This window comes from Elephas maximus, chromosome 7, assembly GCF_024166365.1.
Source record: "Elephas maximus indicus isolate mEleMax1 chromosome 7, mEleMax1 primary haplotype, whole genome shotgun sequence".
Classification (NCBI taxonomy): Eukaryota; Metazoa; Chordata; class Mammalia; order Proboscidea; family Elephantidae; genus Elephas; species Elephas maximus.
Genome location: NC_064825.1, coordinates 112437359 through 112459026, shown reverse-complemented (window position 1 = coordinate 112459026; position 21668 = coordinate 112437359). Strand labels below are relative to the sequence as shown.

Below are 21668 nucleotides of genomic sequence, written 5' to 3'. Positions count from 1 at the left end.
TTTATAAACAGTATTGAGTATATATACCCAATTTTATTTTCTACCAGATGTGGCAAGTTAGTGTGTTAAACCTATTTATTTCATAATCTGCTCTTTTCCCATATGTTTCTAAATACTTGTTTATCTTTGTTATTTGATAAGATCACTGAGGTTATGGACCATATTTTAATCAGCCTTATATTCCTAAAAGATTGTACAGTGCTGAAACATAATAAATCATAATGCCTATTTGTTGAATGAATAAACAATTTATCTGGAGATTTCTTAAAGTCACTAGTTGTGATTACATTTACAGGTAAATTTGTCCTGACATCTAAAATAAGGACACACAGAAGACCGTATGGAACAATGGAAAAATGTGACTGAGTTTGTCCTCTTGGGGCTCACTCAGAGTCTCCAGGGTCAGAAGATATTATTTGTTGTGTTCTTGCTCATTTACATTGTGACAATGGTGGGCAACCTCCTCATTGCCCTGACTGTGGTGGTCAGCCCAACACTGGATGCTCTTATGTACTTCTTTCTTGGCTACTTATCATTTGTGGATGCTGTTTATTCTACTACAGTTACCCCAAATATGATTATAGACTTACTCTATGAGAAGAAAACCATCTCTTTCCAAGCTTGCCTGACCCAGCTTTTTGCAGAACACTTATTTGGTGGTTCTGAGATTTTACTTCTAGTGGTCATGGCCTACGATCGCTACTTGGCTATCTGTAGACCCCTGCATTATATGATGATCATGAACCAACAGGTGCGTGTTCTGCTGCTGCTGGTGACCTGGGTCGGAGGTTTTGTGCATGGTATAGCTCACCATCTCTTTGTTTACAATCTTCCCTTCTGTGGTCCCAATGTTATTGACCACTTTTGCTGTGACATGTATCCATTATTAAAGCTTGCCTGCACTGACACCTACGTCATTGGTCTCACTGTGATTGCCAATGATGGGGTAATATGTGTGGTCATCTTTATGCTGTTATTCATCTCCTATGGAGTCATTATGCACTCCCTGAAGAATCTTAGACAGGAAGGGAGGCGCAAAGCTTTATCCACTTGTGGCTCCCACATCACCGTGGTGGTCCTCTTCTTTGTCCGTTGTGTTTTTCTGTATGTGAAACCTTCTTCCACCTTACCCATTGATAAATTCTCGACCGTATTTTGCACTGTTTTCACACCTATGTTTAATCCCTTAATCTATACTTTGAGAAATTCAGAGATGAAAAATGCCATGAAGAAGCTTTGGATCAGAAAAAGAAAATGAGGCAACAGGCAAATGCATCATCTACTTTGAATAAAGGTTTCCCCTTCCAGGAAAACAAAAGAAAAAACTGAAATCCACTGCTATCTAGTCAATTCCAGGGAAGATGTGTGTAATTATTTAATTGTAGTAAATATTTCCTCAAGTCATCATGATTGTGCATGATGGAAAACATTTATTAGGATACCTCCAAGGATTAATTTTGTTGAAAATATATTTTTAAGATTTTTATTTCTTAAGAAAATATGCATAATTTTTTTATGTAGAATAGGCTTTGTAGATCTTTTTAAGGGGTATTAATTTATTCTAAGTGAAAAACAAAGCCATTAAAAGGTTTTGCACAGCAAAATGGCATGGCCTGACTAAATCTTAGAATTGATTGTTCTGGCTATTTTGTGGGGAATAGACTATAGAGGGGCAATAGTAAAAGCAAGGAGATGATTAGTTAAGAGGTTATTGTAAGAATTCAGCAGAAACTTGATGGCGATTTGCACCAGGGTGGGCGTAGTGGAGGTAGATGTATGATGACAGTAGCTTCAATACTACCTGCTGATGGACTTGATGTGGAGTGTCAGAAAGAAAGAAGGGTAAAAATTATTCCAAAGTTTTGGACTTCACCCCATGAAGGACATTGTTGACCTTTATTGAGACTACTTCATGTACAGATGCCATGATTAACGTGGCTAACGTTTACTTGGGTGCCTTTGAAATACCAGGCACATTTAATCCTTGTATCATCATTGAGTCATACATTGTTATTATATTTATTTAAAAGATGCAATAACTAAGATAGAGGGTAAGGAAATTTTTGGATGTTAGTAAGTTGTAACCCTAGTCTTACACTGAAACACTGAAATAAAGAGTTAGCAAAGGTAATTCTGTAAAATGTGTTTAACCTCTGAACCTCTCAACTATTTTCTGTCAAACGAGGACAACTAGCTTGAAGGGTGGCTGTCAGAGTGTCAAGACTACTAGCTCTGCAATTGGCCCAAAGTAGAGGCACAATCAATATCAACTACTTTTTTTCTTATTGAAATTTTTAGGAGTAGGGTATGTTTACTGCCTGTGAAATTCCGTAACATGCGACTGTGACTATTGAAATTATATTGTTCTTTCTATGAGGCTGTATGTGTGCCACCCAAAAGCAAATACAAAAAAGGATGAGGACACATTTTACTCTCATTTATCTGCAAGGTTTTTAAGAACCTAGCATGAGCCTTTTATGTGTTTTCTTCTTTATTAAAGTGATTGTAAGGTATTTCACACACACATGCACACACACACCACTGCCACCACCACCACCACAAGCACCACCATCACCACAATTAATGGTTAATTTTGGCTTTGAGTAGATAGAGGCAGAATCTGTCACATGATTGGTGATTTAATATGAAGGTGAAATCTAATTTTATGACATCAATATATAGATTTTCTTACAAGGTTGTCACTCACTGATGCCCTCCCCCTCAATCCCACTTTTTTTTTTCCTTATTGCTAAGCATTCCCCATCCCCCAAAAGATCTCTGCTGTCCACTGGTCTCCAGCCCTTTCTCATACCTCCTTCTTATCTTTACCTCCACTTTCAGATCTCAGAGTGAGTTCTGAGGAAATTAAGGACTGAAGAAATTAAGCCTACTTTCCCCACAGGACATACGAGAATGCTTCATAAATTATAAAGTTTTGCATAAAGGTTAGGTTATTATTACATGCATTGATCAAAAACTAATATTAAATGATTGCTTCTTATATTCTTATACGGTAGGCACTGTGCAAAGCACTTCACGTAAATTACCTCTTTTAATTTTTTTGAAGCACTATATTTTTTATATATAGTAGGAAGGTTATTCTTTCTGTTTTACATATAGGAAAACTGAGATAAACAGAGAGTTAGCCTTTTACCCCAGAACATATGGTTAGTGAAGAGTAGGTCGGAAGGCTAATTCAGCTCTCTCTGGCCTCAAATCCGGCTCTTGACCTTGACCCCATGTTATCTCCCATGTAAGAACTTACCTAAGTAGTTAATATGATCCTTCTTTATTATTTGTCTATCAACAAAGGCTCTAAGAAGGCTCTCATCCTAACTTGTGGAGGCATAAAAATGGATTCAAAAAAACACTTAGGAATTTGAACTATGCCTATCTCTTTACTTCCATTTTCCATCTTCCCTCTCAGGAGAATTTAGACCTAGAATTTAGAACTACTTACATACTTCTTTGGGGTCCTTGTGGCACAGTGGTTAAGAGCTACAACTGTTAATCACAAGTTTGGGAGTTCAAATCCACTAGCCACTCTTTGGAAACCCTACGGAGCAGTTCTACTCTGCCCTATAGGGTCACTATGAGTCAAAATAAACTCCAAGGCAATGGATATATACTTATTTGTTTAAGTCAGTTTGTAACGCATTACTACCCCTGTCCAAATAGTATTTCTAACCCACTCTAAATTCATCATTAAGAGTAAGTAGGCCCCTGAGTGGCACAAACAATTTTCATTTGGCTACTAACCCAAAGGTTGGTGATTTGAACCCACCCAACAGCTCCACGAAAGATAGGCCTGATGACTTGCTTCTGTAAAGATTACAGTCAAGAAACCCCTATGAAGTAGTTCCACTCTGTAACACGTGGTGTAACCATGAGGCGGAATCAGTATGATGGCAACAGGTTTGGTTTTGATTTTTTGGATAATATATCGAGCACTTAGTAGTTGCAATCCACTTTCACATTTAAACTCAGATAACCCCATGTGTATATTGTTCCTGATTGATAGATGGGAAAGCCAATGCTCAGAATGCTTCATTTCACTTGCCCGGTGTGGTATAACTACTGAGCAGTAGAACTAAAAGCCAGCTTATTCTGTTTCGGTTCCATTATGTGTTCTTTCTGACTTAAGAGTTCTCCAAAATCAGTAGTCTCTGAAAAGAGTTGGACCCCATTTCCTACTGAGCAGAGTAAAATCCTATTCATATGACCGTAGAATGAGAATTTTCTGAGAATTTAAGTACATATAGGCCAGAATGTGATTATATATAAATAAGGAGATAGATGATAGATGACAGATAGTTAGATAAATGGATGGAAAATGGATGAATGGATTGGTTGGTCAGTAGCCTGGTCTGTCGGTCGGTCGGTACGTAGGTAGGTACATAGATTCTTTTCATTTTGCAAATGAGGAAACTGAGACTGAGAGAAGAAATAGACATTTACAAAATTGCACATTCAGAGTGTGGTAGACTAAGGATAAGTATTCAGATTTCCTGAGTCTCAACCTGTTTATCGTTTCCCTACATGGAATAGCTGATATTCTCACTTGTTACAGAGTAATTCAAACAAAAGGTATTACTTTGTTTGTCTAATTGATCTATATCATGGCTTCAATAACTGTAATGGATTGAATTGTGTGCCCCCAAAATATGTGTCAACTTGGCTAAGCCATGATTTCCAGTATTGTGTGATTGCTCGCCATTTTGTCACCTGACATGATCTTCCTGTGTTGTAAATTCTGTCTCTATGACGTGAATGAGTTGGGATTAGAGGCAGTTACGTTAATGAGACGGGACTCAATCTACAAGATTAAGTTGTGTTTTAAGCCAATCTCTTTTGAGATATAAAAGAGAGAAATGAACAGAGAGACAGAGGGGCCTCATACCACCAAGAATGTAGTGCTAGGAGAAGAGTATGCCCCCTGGACCTGAGATCCCTGCACTGAGAAGCTCCTAGTCCAGAAGAAATTTGATAATAAGGACCTTCTGAAAGAGCAGACAGAGAGAAAAGTCCTTCCCCTGGCACCAATGCCCCAAATTTGGACTTCTAGCCTCATAGACTGTGAGAGAAAAAACTTCCGTTTGTTAAAGCCGTCCACTTGTGGTATTTCTGTTATAGCAGCACTAGATAATAAGACAGTTAGCCACATTGGTTTCCAAATGATACCAGCCTTTTGGGAAATGAAGATGTTGAAAGATCATAAGCAAATAGCCTTTGAATTTGTTCTAAAGGATTTATCATATAAAGACAAATCACAAAATGTAAAGATCAATGATACAGAATTTTTAAGCTTCTATTTTCCACACATATTAAATCTGTCTTTCCATCTTTTTCCAAGACAAGCAAGTAAATTAAATTTGAATGTGATAAGAATCACCCCCACATCCTTCAAATATCTTTGGTAACCTACAAACACAAACTATACATTACGGAAAAGAATGGATAATTCAGAAAGCAGAATCAAAATCCCAAATGTATTTTGGGAAAAGATGCATGGAAAAATCACTACCAGAAGTACTGGACAGATAACCAAGGACCTGGAAATAACATGTGTCTAAATAGGTTGTAAAATTTCTATGGAACATCACTTCTGTTCACCTCTCATGTTTCCCCTTTTTGAACTTAAGTGTGTATAGAAGTTATCCTATACATGTCAGAGTGGGTGGGAGGTGGGGGACAGTGGGGCTGAGGAAGCAGATAATGTATCTGTAGTTCATAGGTCTTCAGATTGAATGGAACTACACCTCAGGAGTCTCATCCACACTTGGACATGATTTAGATGATAAGATACTGACCCTTAAGTCAGAACTCCATACTGTATTTGGATGAGGGTTGAGAGAGGGACCTTGTGAAAGGGGACAGTGAGTATATTTTTCTTGTGGAGGGGATGTGCATTGCTGAGGCCAAAGGACATATTGTGGCGTATTATATTTCTACCACATTATATCCTGTTATATATGCTTTTCCAGAACATTGCCACTTCCTCCTCAAATGGTGGCATCTATGCCCTTTCTATTTGAACATGGAAGGGAATTTATGACTCTGGGGACTAATAGGATATGACAGAAGTGATTCTTTGTGACTGCCAAAGTTAGGTAAAAAAAAAGACAATGCTCTTCTACCTTGCTCACTCTCTTGGTACACATACTTTTAGAGCTCTGATTCACCATGTAAAAGTCTCCATGCTTGACAGACAATATGGACAGACAACATAGAAATAGAGGGAGATGCCCAAACAGTGCCAGTTATTCCAGGCATCACTTTTCAAGACTTTCAAGACCAGGTACCAGATATATGATAAAGAAACCTGTTAGATGGCCTCATCCTCAATCACTTCTGATTTTAACCTCATGAGAAACCATGAACCAGAAGTACCCAGCTGAGCTGCTTACCGATTCATGACCTAGAGAAACCATCTGAGATAATAAAGTGATTGTTGTTTTCAGCCACTAAATTTTGGAGCAATTTGTTACACAGCTATAGTATCTGAAACAATTCAGTAATTTAAACACTATAGTATTGGCTCATAGATAGACAGACCAATTGATCAAAATAGAAATTCAAGAAACAGAACAATGGATCCATAAATATTTTATGTATAATAGTGACAGCATTGCAGGGTAGTAGGAAATAGAATAGTTGTTCAATATATGGTGCTGGAAAAATCCAGTTATCCATATTACCACCTCAAACACTACCTTAAAATTCAAGCTGTATATAGATTAAAGACATAAATGAGAAAAGCAAAGCTTTAAAACTTTTGAAGTAAATTCTCTTTTTAACCTCCAAGCAGGGAAGGACTTTGAGAAGTAGTTGCATTGGCCTTTCCTTCTGAATCCAGTTTCCTAATCTCTGGATCACAGCTTAGATTGTCAATTCTTGATCTCATCTGGGTCCACTCCAATATCCAAAAGCCAGCTCCTCCAATCCCTCCAATGATTATGTAAGTTTTTAATTCTGTGTACTGAAACTGCACACACACATTTGGATGTGAATACATGTGGATCTGTTTCTGATCACACACGGGTTCGTATCTGCCTACTGAGATGACTATTTGACTAAACACAGGTCTATATCCATTTACACACGATGCTATAGTTTACCATATAATGGCATGTATCTGATCACATATGGCCTGTATTCAACCACACATGGTTTTTTATGTGACCTTACAAGGGTCTGTACTCAACCAGGTATGGATCTGTATCCAGCCAAACATGGATTTAGCTATAACCAACCTCCCATATATCTGTATTCCATCTTTGGGTGGTGCAAGTGGTTTGTACTTAATGAATAACCTAAAGGTTGGTGATTTGAACACACCCAGCAGCACTGTGAAAGAAAGGCCTGTTGATCTGGTTCTGTAAAAGTTACAGCCAAAAAAAAAAAAAAAAAATCCTGTGTGGAAGTTCTGCTTTGTAACAGATGGGATCATCATGAGTTGGAATCAATTTTACGGCAATGGGTTTGGCTTTTGGTTCTGGCCATGGGAAAATTTTTGATTTGGTCCAATGAGATGTAATTTGGAAGAATTAATTGGTATGTAATGTCTTATTGGAATAGTTTCCTAGTGTTTTCAGCTATAGTTTGAATTACAGAGTAAGTGAAGCCCAAAGTGGAATTAAAAATCTTTCAGAAAAAAAAAATTTATTTCAGGATAAATTCATTTTAAGCCACCAAGAGTTGTAGCTAATGGTTCTTTGCAATTTCTCTACAACTGTGCACTGGTCCTTGGTCCTATTTTAAGAGGTTTCCTGCTATTGCTATACAGCATGGTCTCCTACCACATTAGTGACTTTGGTTGGCTTAGTGGAATATGTTGTTATTCTGGGCATAATTGTATGTCATTCATTTTAAATATTCAAGTGACCACTTCTGGGGGTTATGCCAAAGGCATTCTATTGTTTTTTGAGCCAATGCCTGGGTTTTTTGTTGTCATCGACATGACCCACTTTAATCTCCCCTCAGAACATCCATAATGCCTTCCATAACAACATTCTCTATCACTTCATTTCTTGACTGTCCATTTCTCAAGAGATTGTTTGCCTGACCAAATGGTGAGTGCATTAACCACAACCCATGAGTGTGTAAAGAGCCAGACACAGCTCTGACTGTGAGAACGAAGTGCTTCCTGCATGCTGAATATACTGCTCATACAGCTGGGCATTGGGTAGAATGAACTTTACCTTTTTTGACTAAGTTTGTACCATTCAGAGGGAGAATTTCAGCAGATTTCCATATTGAATCACACCCTTCTACGTGAGAACTCTCTTTTGAAAACAAAGTATCTTGTTTTTCTTTAGCAGGAAGTGAATATTGCATTCATATCTCTCAACAAGAGAAGTGGAAATCTTGCCAGAGTTTCCATTTTGTTTTGAAAAATATGCTTTTGAATATGATAGACTTCCCCTGAGCCACATTCCTTGCTATACATCTGTATGTACTATTTTGTTTTTTTAAGTTTTGTTATGCTGATCAATCTCTTAGCAAATGAGCCTCTGACATCACCCATGACATAAAGGGCACTCATGATGTCATTTACTCACGTCTCTATGAGAGCCCAGTGATCTTCTACTAGTTGTCTTTCAAATAGCATGCATCTCGAAACTCTATCAGGGAACTTTTGAACTCTACCTCCTAGTGTTGTTCATCACGGGGTGGCAGCATTAGGCTTCTGCCAATGTGTCCATCTGCATATGTTCATAAAATAGACATTTCCAAAGTTATCTGAGCACTAGGATTATGGATTTCTAATGCAAAAGCTGTACTAAGAAAAAAAGAAGACAAAAAACAGAATTGATACATCTTAATTGTGGTATTAGCAAAGGATAATTAACATGCCATGAACTGCCAGAGAATGTAGTGAATTAACTTAGAGTGTGCTCATGTCTAAACTTTATCTCACAAAATTGTGAGTATGCTAAGCATATCCTTGGGAAAAAAGTAAACATATATTTTGCTTCTTTCCACATATAACTATGCCTAACATTTCTTTGATTCTAAAGTTCATTTCAAAGCAGAACAATATGGAAATTGTATTTAAATTTTGAAAAAGTAATGACAGATTATAATGTAAAAATTAAATCAATTGACACTGGCTCAAAAAACACACTCATACACATAAATTAATCAAATTCATATATGCATTTAAGATCAGGGTGTTTCAGTTAGGTTGCTTTTGGTTGCAAATGACAGAAAACTCAACTAAAAACTTTTGAATATGAAGTATTTATTAATTGGACAGCACAACTGTAAACTTCAAGGTTATGGCAAGCTCCAGGGTTAGTTGATAAAATGTATCAATTTTGTGTAAAGGAGCCATGCATGCAAGTAAAATTTTAGCTGGTTCAAATTTAAGGTACCAGTCTGAAGTCCTAGTCAAGTTGAGTCTTGGTCCAACTGAGAATAAAGGGATTAAATTAAGACACATCCTCTTGGATTGGGAGTTAAATCTTTATGTTGTGACTATTGATGAAAGCAATTGTTGATTCTGTTTCAGAAATAGATCAGTATGGTTCCAGCTGACCTAGATCAACAACATTTGTTCCTATCCAGAGCTGCAGAATTGTGCCTATCTGCCTTTTCAAGAATTGGAAGTAAATATCAGTCACTTAGCTAGTTCCAATGTTCTCTGCCTCTGAGCCGTAGGGTTTATTGGGTATACAGGCTCTAACAGTCAGAGTAAGGCCTTCCTCTACTAGGAATATGGTTAGGCAAGAGAATCTGGGGCTTGTTTTCCCTTCATTTTGAAATAAACATTATCTGCATTACCTAAAGATTTACTAATATAAAAAAAAATAAAACTCATAATTTATTATTCAACTTATTTTAGAATTTTCTCTTCACATTACAGACTTTTCTCATTACTTGCTTGTCTGCTACTTTTTCTTGGCAAGACCCAAGTCCTTTTCCTTTAGGGAATGTCTAGGGAGGAAAACTGTCCAGGAGAGGTAACTTCATTTGAATTTCTTGCAAATATTTAACAAACAAATTTATAATGAACTTGCATTGTCTTTCATTTAAAACAGTGATGATGTAAAAAGCCACACACTACGTCTGCATTTATAAATGGAAGAATTATTTCCTGACAGAATGACCCAAGAGATTTCTGAAAACTCCAATTCCTATCCAGGCTGGAGGCTTTTTTTAATTGGCATCTAGATCTGCAGATGTTTTCTTGTTATATTTTCTGTTAATACATATCTCTCATTGCTTGTAGGAATTTCTGAAAATGTATGATTCTCTGAAGTTGGAGGGATGTAGGGGCATTCTTCTAATGAGGAAAGAAATGGTCTTTGGATATGCTTTTTGAGTGACTGAATTGCTGAAAAGTTCTGCTCCTACCTGTCAGAAACTCTGTCTTGGCTTTTCTGGGAAGATAAATCCCAGCATTTGCCTTTTTAGGTACAGAATTAATGACTAGGGACATGAGTGTTACCCTAAATCCTCAGTCAAAGTAAAATACTTTTTGGTTGCTTCATCCTAATTGATTAATAGGAGAAAAATTCAAATGACTAATATCAGTAATTTTTCCATTTTTCTTTGTGTCACTAAATAACGGGCTTGGCCAGGTTAATTTCCATTAATTTGCCCAATTTTTACAGACTTATGCAAACATAGCATCTTCATTGTTCTTTGAACACATTTTCCCAACAGGTAAGAACATTCATCTATATACTATCTTTGTACTGTAAAAACTGACCAAAACCAAAATCAAGTCAAACCCTTTGTAGTCGAGTCAATCTTGATTCATAGCGACCCTATAGGACAGAGTAGAATTTTTCCAAAAAGTGCCTGGTGGATTTGAACTACTGACCTTTTCATTAGCAGTGTAGCACTTAACTACTAACCACCAGGGTTTCTGTTAAAAACTGACAATATTTTTAAATGTCTTCATATTCCAGGCATATACCTCCACATGTATCAAAAAAATATATATATATACATATATATATATGATGAACAGCTTGTATGGAAGTATGAAAAGTGTCACCACTTGCAACTATTTCTAGATCCACTGAACACACATTGCCATGTGTTCTGTGTTTGCAGATAAATACATGAGATATCTGCAATTATTCTCAATAAAAGAAGCCCTGATTTTCAGGACCAAGGACAAGACCCAAGAGGTGAGTTTTTGAAATCTCTAATGAAAAACGCTCATTATAAATTTACATGATATATTGAAATGTAGCTAATGTCTTAAATATATTTCATTAGGTTAATTCTGAATTTGTAAAATTAAGCAAGAGAAACAAAAAATTAATCAGAATATACATAGTCTATTTGGCTTCAGTATTTTAGCCTGATAGACATTTACTGTCCATTTGCCAAATAACAAAAGAAACATGTTGTGCATTAAAAATAAGTCAATAGATTTGTAATTTTGGTTCATAGGTAATGTGATATATTAATAAAGATTTATAATTAATTTAGATGTATTTGAACTAAATCAAATAACCAAGCCCACTGCCATCCAATTGAGTTGATTCTAACTCATAGCAACCCTGTAGCACAGGGTAAAATACAGGGTTTCCAGGGAGTGGCTGGTGGATTGGAACTGCTGACCTTTTGGTTAACTGCCAAGCTCTTAACCACAGAGCCACCAAGGCTTTGTATTTGAACTAACCCAGTAAAACCCAGTGCAGTTGAGTCGATTCCGACTCATAGCGACCCTATAGGACAGGGTAGAACTGCCCCATAGAGTTTCCAAGGAGCGCCTGGTGGATTTGAACTGCCTAACCTTTGGTTAGCAGCCGTAGCTAGAGAATTTAAAACTGTGTATTATATCAAGCGTGTCAGGGTATAAAGAACAAATGCCTGTTGTGTTTGCAAGCTTGATATGTGCTTTTATGTGTGAATATTTTAAAATTATGACAACAACTTTTTTCGGATATATACAAAAAGAAACAGAGGATCAGTAAATACCTTTTTTTTTTACTGTAACTTAGAGAGACTTATAAAACTGTAATTGTAATGTACTATAGAGGTTATTAGGGAACCCTGGTGGCGTAGTGGTTAAGTGCTATGGCTGCTAACCAAAGGGTCGGCAGTTCGAATCCGCCAGGTGATCCTTGGAAACTCTATGGGGCAGTTCTACTCTGTCCTATACGGTAGCCATGAGTTGGAATCGACTCGACGGCATTAGGTTTCTTGGTGTTTTTTATAGAGGTTATTTTTGTTGCTATGGCATTTTAGTTTCTATTTGTAAAAAGCCAGGTTCTTATAAAAATATGTTAAAGGATTTTTTTTCTAGAAAGGTGTTAACTTAGGCGTTTAAGTTGAAATCCTACTTTTAGTTTTTATAGTATCAAATCTTTGAGGACTGAAACTGTAGTGGATACTTTACATACTCATTTTCTTCACATGTAATTTAGCTGGCCAATAGAATATTTATTTCAGTGAAATCCAGCGTTATTAATAAGATTAAGAACATTAGATTTTGCAGAAGATAAGTAGTTAAAAAAGATTTAGATATAAACTATCTTTACCATTATATTCTTCAACAGATGTGCCTTTATTAATCTACAGCTTCTAAAACGATAGAACTCCTGAGCCACCCAGACATACAGAGCTCTCTTTACAGCTGGTTTCTAAAAGAAAGCTCAAAATTCTTCTGCACCTGTTCCCGTCGCCGCCAATCCAAATCAATATAAATGAAATCAGTTTGTCTACATCTGAGCTTTAGTCATTCAGCAACTTTCTCCAACAATGAATAATCCTAAAGTTTGTGTTTATATCTATATATGTACTATTCACTCTTATTTGAATTTGTCGTTAACCATAAGAGCTAAGGACTTTGAGGAGTCAATGCTCTTGTTCTTTTCGTTGTTGTTTTCTTTGTTTTTCCTTTTGCATTTTCTTTTCTTTTTTCCCCTTTTTCTTTCCTTCCTTTCTTTTTTCTTCCCTTTCCTTCTCCTCTCCTCCCATCTTTCTTTTATCTTTTTGTCTTCTCTTCCTCTTCACCTTCCCTTGCTTTCATTTTCTTTTCTTTTTTATTCTTTATTTTCTAGGAGGGTCTCTGTTTATTTGCAATGGCTTCCCAAGAAGCCTCCTGAGTAAGTTCAGGAAGCCTCAGAGGTTGGCCTTCCAGCACTCTTTCACTAGAAGAAATCTTCCTGAAGAAGATTTCTTAAGAACGCTATCCACACTTAACACATTAATATTACTCATGTATAATATTTCTCAAATATAATATCCCTGCTTCCTGATTTGATTCTCCTTTTCTTTCATTTTCTACTCTTTAGGTCTCCATCTGATGCATGGGTACAATCTTTTCCTTTTTTCTGCTTAACTTCCGTCAATATACATAGCATGACAGGTAGATATTACTACAGATATGCAGCAAAATAGATAATTCTTACAATGTACAGTTTTATCCTATGTCCAAAACTGGGTGTTCATGAGTTATAGGTCTATAATATTCTTTTTATAAGTAATGTACATATTCTTAAATGGCCAAAGATCCAGATGATTTGTATTGGTCCTATGTCTATAGTGAAACATTCAAGAGCAATAATAAAAGTTATGATTTATTGATTCTTTATCAGGTTCCAGGCAGTGATTTAGGCACTTTACATGCAAAAAAAGACACACACAACCTTAAGAGATAGGTATTATTAGTATCCCCATTTTACAAATTCTGAAACTGAGACACAAAGAGGTTTATTAAGTTGCCCAAGATCACATAGATAGTAAGCGGTGAAGGTGGAATCCAAACACTGTTTTTCCAGAGTTCACATTATTCTTCACTGCTATGTTCTAAGGATGTCCTGGGCCTTAAATAGCCACACACTGAGTGAGATACCTTACCCATTTTCTGGTCACTGTAAAGGTCAAATCTCAACACTGGCTAGCATTTTTAAAGTCATAGTGATGAGCTTAGAGATTGTTGTTTAATTATAAATATATAAATAGAAGTATCCAGCAGAATCAAATTAGGTGGGTTTTCACTGAAAGTATCATAGACAGTTGAACTAGGAAGGATTCCAAGATTATCTAATTTAATCCTTTTATTTTCCAATGAGTAAACTGAGACAGACTTGTGACTAAATTTAGAAAATGACTACAACTCATACTTTCTGATGCTGAGTTTACACTTTTCCTCTGAATATGCTCCTTTTTGAAATCTGGGCATTGAAGTTCTAATTTTGACCGTGAGATCTCAGTGCCTAAGAAGCACTATATGTAAAACACTGTCCCACTGTCTTCTACCTATCTTTACAGTGTCTATTTTCTCCCCCCATCACTACCCAGCTCACCCCCAATTGGTTTGAAAATACTGGCTGCTAAAGTACTAGTTGGTAACTTCAGTTCAAAAATATTTGCTGAAAATATAGATCATATTGCAAGGGTACTCACCACAAATACCACCAACTTACAGTAACAACTCTATCCCAAAAGAGCATAGAAGTGTGTTAAGAGTGGTGGGATAGGCAAAGTGGAAATAGAAAGCATTATGGACCCTTAAGAAGAGACCTACAATCTATGTCCAAATAATTGCTACAGGGAATATTGTGCTAAATAATTGATACATTTCAAATTCCAGCCTCTTCAAATTAAGGATTCATGAAGACTGGACAACCTTTGAGGCAGGAGGGACTGAGCTTCTAATAGTGGAACATCATAATATTTAATGAGATATTCCTGAAGAGGGGTTATTTTTGGTGCTATATAGATCATATTGTAAAGGTACTCACCACAAATAGTACCAACTCTAAGTACTGATTCTATGTAAATTTATTTATTTAGAGTTTATCTTCACCACCAGAGAATAAGTTTCTTGAGAGCAGAAATAATTTCCTCCGTTGTCATTGCTGACTTCAGTGCCAAGCACTGCCATATTCTAAAAAAGATTAACTGTTGGGTCTCTGACTGCTCTTGTCTATAGAAGATCCATTAACATTTAGAGATAGAACCTCTTATTTGTAGGTCCAATCCAGTCATCTGAGAAGTAGAATTGTTGAGGGAGTTGGGATATTTGGAAGACAACCCTAGTGGACATTTCTAAATGTTTATTACGTATAAGTCACTGTAGAAGGTTAACTTCTTCAAGTGCTCCATGACCTAATGGACATACAAATAATTGTGTTCATGATTTCATTACAGGTCTTGTTCTACTGAGCTCCCAACTCTGAAACAGATTGTTTCCAGTTTTTGTTATCATAAGCAGTGTCATTGTGGACATTCTAAAAGAAATTATTTTGTGTTAAATAGGGTATTTAGATGTTCACTTTTAGAGATGTTGAAATTTTTTCTTGAAGTGGTATCATCAGTTATACTCCTGCCACCAGAGCTGAACAGTTCCATTACTCTATATACTTACCAACACGAGATATTGAAGATGCTTGATATTTTGGTCATTCAATGGATATAAAACTGTGATTTCACTGTGGTTTTAATTTGCATTTCTTATTTCTATTGAAGTTGAGCATGTTTTCATACGTTTATTAGATGTCACTTTGTTCCCCTCTTCTATGACATGTATAGTATATTCTTGCCTTTTGCCAGTTTTTCAACTGGGTTGTCTTCCTGTTATTAAATTGTGTATCCTGTGTACTAATTCTTAAATTTCATTTAAAAGTAGTACAAAAGTCTTTTCCCTGTTTGTGGTTTTTCTTTTTACACTTTTATAATTTCATTTGAAATACTTCTTAATATAGTTAAGTTTCTCAGTCTTTATGTATTTGGTTAACACTTCTACGTCTTACTTAAGATGTTCTCTAATATAAAACCAAAACTTGTTGGAGTCAAGTAGATTCGGACTCATAGCGACCCTATAGGACAAAGTAGAACTGCCCCCATATGGTTTCCAGGGAGTAACTGATAGATTTGAACTGCCAACCTTTTGGTTAGCTGCCAAACTCTTAACTATTGCACCACGAGGGCTCCATCCTCTATTACAAGGACAGGAAACATTCTATATTGTCTTCTAAAGATTTCAAAATTTTGAATTTTTAATATCTGACTTAAATCTACTGAATATTTTATTTTTATAGCTAAACATGACATCAGCACAGCAATCTATTCTTTCTGCCTTTTTCATCAACATAGGATCCCCAAATAAAAATGGGACTAATTCCATTTAAATGTAATGGAAGAATGGCTGTGTTCATTGGCAGACACGTTTCTTTCTTAGTAACTAGGGCTTCCAAACATAGCCAGCTCAAAATTTTGAGTACACAGAGCATAAATGCTTTAAGTGGTTTGTTATGAATATTAGACATAATAGTGACAAGAGCCACTCTGACCTCTATGTTTTGTTCACAAGCTTTTTATTCTGGCTACAGGAGAGATGGTCTTGGTTTAAGTATATACCACATTCTGTGGGATAGCATACCAATGCTATTTTTGTTGTCTTTTGTTTTCCAGGCAGCACTATCATAGAGTATTCAGAACCAAATCCATAATTTTATCATGTCTGATGGGTAATGGGAGCATTAGTAAGACCAGTAAAGTTCATGGATATTGGTGGATTGCTTTGCTATGAAATATATTTCTTGGTCATAGATAATCTTTGGTGAGACTTCATGGCAATGATTAAAAAGTTTCTTGCAAATCTACATACAGCAGAGCTAAAAAGAGAACATTATCTGTTCCTGTGAAGACAAATCACTGCCTCTTTCATGATTGACTGGGTCTAATATAATAATAATAACCACCTGTCTGTCAGCTTGTTGTACTGTCATGGTTCATGTGTTGCTGTGATGGTGAAAAATATGCCATCAGTATTTCAAATACCAGGAAGTTCACCCATGGCTGACAAGTTTCAGCAGAGCTTCCAGACTAAGACAGACTAGTAGGAAGAACCTGGCAGTCTACTTCCAAAAAGAAAAGAAAAATCGACCGGTGAAAACCTTATGAATAGCAATGGAACATTGTCTGATATAGTGTTGGATGATGAGATCCTCAGGTTGGAAGGCGCTCAACATACAACTGGTGAAGAGCTGTCTCCTCAAAGTACAGCCGACTTTAAAGACGTAGATGGAGTCAAGTTTTCAGCACCTTCATCTGCTGATGTGGCACAACTCAAAATGAGAAGAAACAGCTGCAAGCATCCCTTAGTAATGAGAACATGGAATGCATGAAGAATGAACCAAGGAAAACTGGAAATTCTCAAAAATGAAATGGAACATTTGAAGTTTGATATCCTGCACATTGTTGAGCTGAAATGGACTGGTATTGGCCATTTTGAATCAGACAATCATGTGGCCTACTATGCCCGGAATGACAAGTTGAAGAGAAATGGCATCACATTCATTTTCAAAAAGAACATTTCAAAATCTATCTATCCTGAAGTACAATGTTGTCAGTGATAGGGTAATAGTGATACACCTAAAAGGAAGACCAGCTAATATGACTATTGTTCAAATTTACACACAAACCACTAATGCCAAAGATGAAGAAACTGAAGGTTCAGACTTCTGCAGTCTGCAATTGGTCAAACATGCAATCAAGATGCAATGATAATTTTTGGTGATTGGTATGCAGAAGTTGGAAACAAGGAAGAACAAACAATAATTGGAAAATATGGCCTTGGTCATAGAAATGATGTTAGAGATTGCAAGATAGAATTCTGTAAGACCAATGGCTTATTCATTAGAAACACCTTTTTTTTTTAACAACATAAACGGCGACTATACAGGTGGACCTTACCGGATGGAATACACAGGAATCAAATTGACTACATCTGTAGAGTGAGACAATGAAGAAGCTCAATATCATCAGTCAGAACAAGGACAGGGGCTGACTGAGGAACAGACCATCAATCAGTCATGTGTAAGTTCAAATTGAAGCAGAAGAAAATTGAAACAAGCCCATGAGAGCCAAAGTACAACCTTGAGTATATCCCACCTGCATTTAGAGACTATTTCTCAAGGCTAGATTTGATGTACTGAACACTAATGACCAAAGACTAGATGAGTTGTGGAATGACATCAAGGACATCATACATGAAGAAAGCAAAAGGTCACTAAAAAGATGGTAAAGGAAGAAAACACCAAAATGTATGTCAGAAGAGGCCCTGAAATTTCCTCTTGAAGGCAGAACAGCTAATGTATATGGGACAAATTATGAAGAAAAAGAGCTGAACAGAAGAGTTCAAAGGCTGGATTGAGAAGACAAAGTATTATGATGAAATGTGTAAAAACCTGCAAATAGAAAACCAAAAAGGAAGAACATGCTTAGCATTTCTCAAGCTGGGGTACTGAAAAAAAAAAATAAGCCTTGATTTGCAATATTGAAGAAATCTATGGGAAAAATATTAAATAATGCTGGCAGCATCTAAAGAAGATGGATGGACAGGAGAAAGATGTGGCAGTCTGCTTCCGTAAAGATTAAAGCCTTGGAAACCCTATAGGGCAGTTCTACTCTCTCCTATAGGGCCACTATGATTTCGAATTGACTCCATGGCAATAGGGTTTTTTTTCTTTTTCTTTTTTTATTACTCCCTACTAAAGAAGGAGTCCTGGTGCTGCAACATTTAAGCACTAGGCTGCTAATCAATAGGTTGGTGGTTGGAACCCATCCACTGGCTCTGTAGGGGAAAGACCTGTCTCAATCTGCTTCTGTAAAGATTACAGCCTAGCTTAGGAGCAATGAGCTTGTGACAATTGTGGAGGGAAAACTCACAAAAAGAGGAGGAGAATAGTTGCACAACTCAAAGAATATAACAAATGTAACTGACTTGTACATGTAGAAATTGTTGAATCAGTGTATATTCCGCTGTGTATATTATCAACAACAACAAAATAAAATAAACTGCTGAAAAAGAAGATGGAAGGAAAACAGTCATTGTGCTAAAAGAATTGGTGAAGTTCAACCATTTCAGCAGATAGCATATAAACAAGAACTGATGGTACTGAAGGAAGAAGTCTAAGCTGTGCTGAAGGCATTGGTGAAAAACAAGCCTCCAGGAATTGATGGAATACCAGTTGAGATGTATCAACAAATGGATGCAACCCTGGAAATTCTTCACAACTTCAATCTTTTCTCCATTTATCATGATGTTGCTTATTGGTCCACATGTGAGGATTTTTGTTTTCTTTATGTTGAGGTGTAATCCATACGGAAATCCCAGTGCAGTAGTGGTTAAGTGCTATGGCTGCTAACAAAGAGGTCAGCAGTTCGAATCTGCCAGGTGCTCCTTGGAAACTCCATCGGGCAGTTCTATCCTGTCCTATAGGGTCGCTACAAGTCAGAATCGACTTTAAGGCAGTGGGTTTGTTTGTTTGTGTGGGTAATCCATACTGAGGGCTGTGGCCTTTGATCTTCATCAGTAAGTTCTTCAAGTCCTCTTCGCTTTCAGCAAGCAAGGTTGTGTAATCTGCATAATGTAGGTTGGTTTCAGTTATAATATAGAGCTCATAAAATGAAACAAATGATACATAATGTTAAATTCAGTATTTTGAAGGACGTTCTGGAGAAAGCCTTCTTATTTTCAGCAGATCATGTCACAGATGTAGCCGCTCACATATAGAAAACCCAGCTTTAATTCCAAAGTGTCATCATGGAGAGTGAAGCAAAAAACATGGGAAAATTATTGTGGGAGAAGGTTCCAAGGACCCATTTTCTAAAGAATTCTTGCGTGCAAGGCTCTATGGAGGAAACATAGTTGAGTAGGGCATCAAATTTTTGGCCTAGAGTTTCTGTCCTTCTCAAATTTATTATTGGCCCTTTTGTTTGCAGACTGTGACACCGAGTTCAACATCTTCAAAAGAAAACATGAAGAATGGGAACATTGTGACTGAGTTTGTCCTCCCTGTACTCACTCAATATCCTGAAGGGGAAAAAAGTTTCATTTGTCACATTCTTACCCATCTACATGGTGAAGGTAGTGGTCAGTCTGCTCATCATGATGACAATCATAGCCAGCCAATTCCTGGGTTTCCCCATGTGTTTTTTTTTTTTCCTCACCTATTTATCATTTACACAGACTGTGTATTCTACTTCTATTGCTTCCAAAATGATCAAAGACATGCTCTACTAGAAAAAAAGGTCTTTTCCTTCCATGCTTACATGGTACAAGCCTTTATAGATCATTTATTTGTTACTGCTAAAGTTACTCTTCTGGTGGTGATGGCGTAGGACTAATATGTGGCCATCTGTAAATCTCTTCATTATTTGGTGGATATGTGTTCTCATGATGAGGATAGCCTGGATTGGAGGCTTTCTGATTCAATTCTCTTTATTTATCAGCCCCCTTTCTGTGGCCCCAAAGCCACTGACAGCTTTGTGTGTGATGTGTATTCCTTATTGAAACTTGCTTGCATGAACACCTACCTTATTAGACTTTCTATGATAGCCAATGGAGAGGCAATTTTCACTGTGACAATCTTCATCCTACTAGTCTTCTATGGGGCCATCTTACACTCCTTGAAAACTAACTGTTTGGAAGGGAGACACCTGTGCATCTCATATGACTGTGGTCATTTTATTCTTTATTTTTTATATCTTCCTGTATGCAAGGCCCACATCTCCCTTCCCACTGATATATTCATGACTGTGGTTTTAGCTTTCATAACCCCTATGTTGAACCATTTAATCTATCTGTACCCTGAGAAACTCAGAAATGAAAAATGCCATGAGGAAACTTTGGAGTAAAAAAGTAACCTTAGTTGGAAGAGGGCGGTAGCCCTCATTCAGAACATGATATTCATTATTTCACAGAGCCAAGGAATGCTTTCACTATCTGTGATCCCAGTCTTTTTTTTTTTTTAATCATTTTTTTGGATTCTTTAGACTATTTATTTTTAAACTTATATATAAATTATTCTTTATATAAATAGAATATGTTATAGCCCTTAGAGACAAAGAAAATTTCATAGGTTTAATGCCCTATGTATTGAATCATACTGTGTTAATTTTCCTTTGTGGACAGCAATATTTGGTTTTATTTCAAATTCTTATTTGTGAAGCATGGTACCTTCCTAAAACATAAAAATGTGACCTAATTAAACATTTCTTTTGGTCCAACACAGTGAGATCTTAAAATTAAAAATTAAGATTTTTAAAAAAGTTAATCTAACAAAAAATAAGTGACTTTGTCAAATTAATGAGGATAAATTCATAAGAAATGAACTTTGTTAACTTTGTACTGTGATGAAGCAAAGATAACCAAGTAGCATCCGGTCGATTTGGGGAATTGTGACTGATTTTAGAACAGAAAAGTAGTTGAACCCTGTTTAGTATATCTAGTTAATCGATCTCCTCCAATAGTTGAAATACATGTTTAAAGTCATTCATATCACAGATAATTCAAAAACAGTTGCAGTAGTACATCCACAGGGAATTGCCGGAAGTTCAAGAAGAATTCAGAAGAGGACGTGAAATGAGAGATATCATCGCTGATGTCAGATGGATTTTGCCTAAAACAAAGAACACCAGAAAGATATTAACTGGTATTTTATTGACTATAGAAAGGCATTTGTGTGGATCATAAGAACTTATGAAAAATATTGCAAAGAATGGGAATTGCTGAACACTTAATCGTGCTCTTATGGAACCTGTAAAAAGACCTAGAGGCAGCTGTTTGAACAGAACAAGGGGATACAGTATGGTTTAAAATCAGGAAAGGTGTGCATCAGGGTTGTATCTTTCATCATACTTATTCAATCTGTATGCTGAGCAAATAATCTGAGAAACTGGATTACATG

At 36.5% G+C, this 21668-nt stretch overlaps 1 protein-coding gene across 1 annotated transcript; it reads left to right on the top strand.

Annotated features, from left to right (window-relative positions):
- The first annotated feature begins 340 nt into the window (after nt 1-340).
- On the top strand, nt 341-1258 carry LOC126080724 (olfactory receptor 4A47-like). The gene has a single exon (XM_049891902.1). It carries the CDS (start codon nt 341-343, stop codon nt 1256-1258), a length of 918 nt encoding a protein of 305 aa, XP_049747859.1.
- The last annotated feature ends 20410 nt before the right edge of the window (nt 1259-21668 follow it).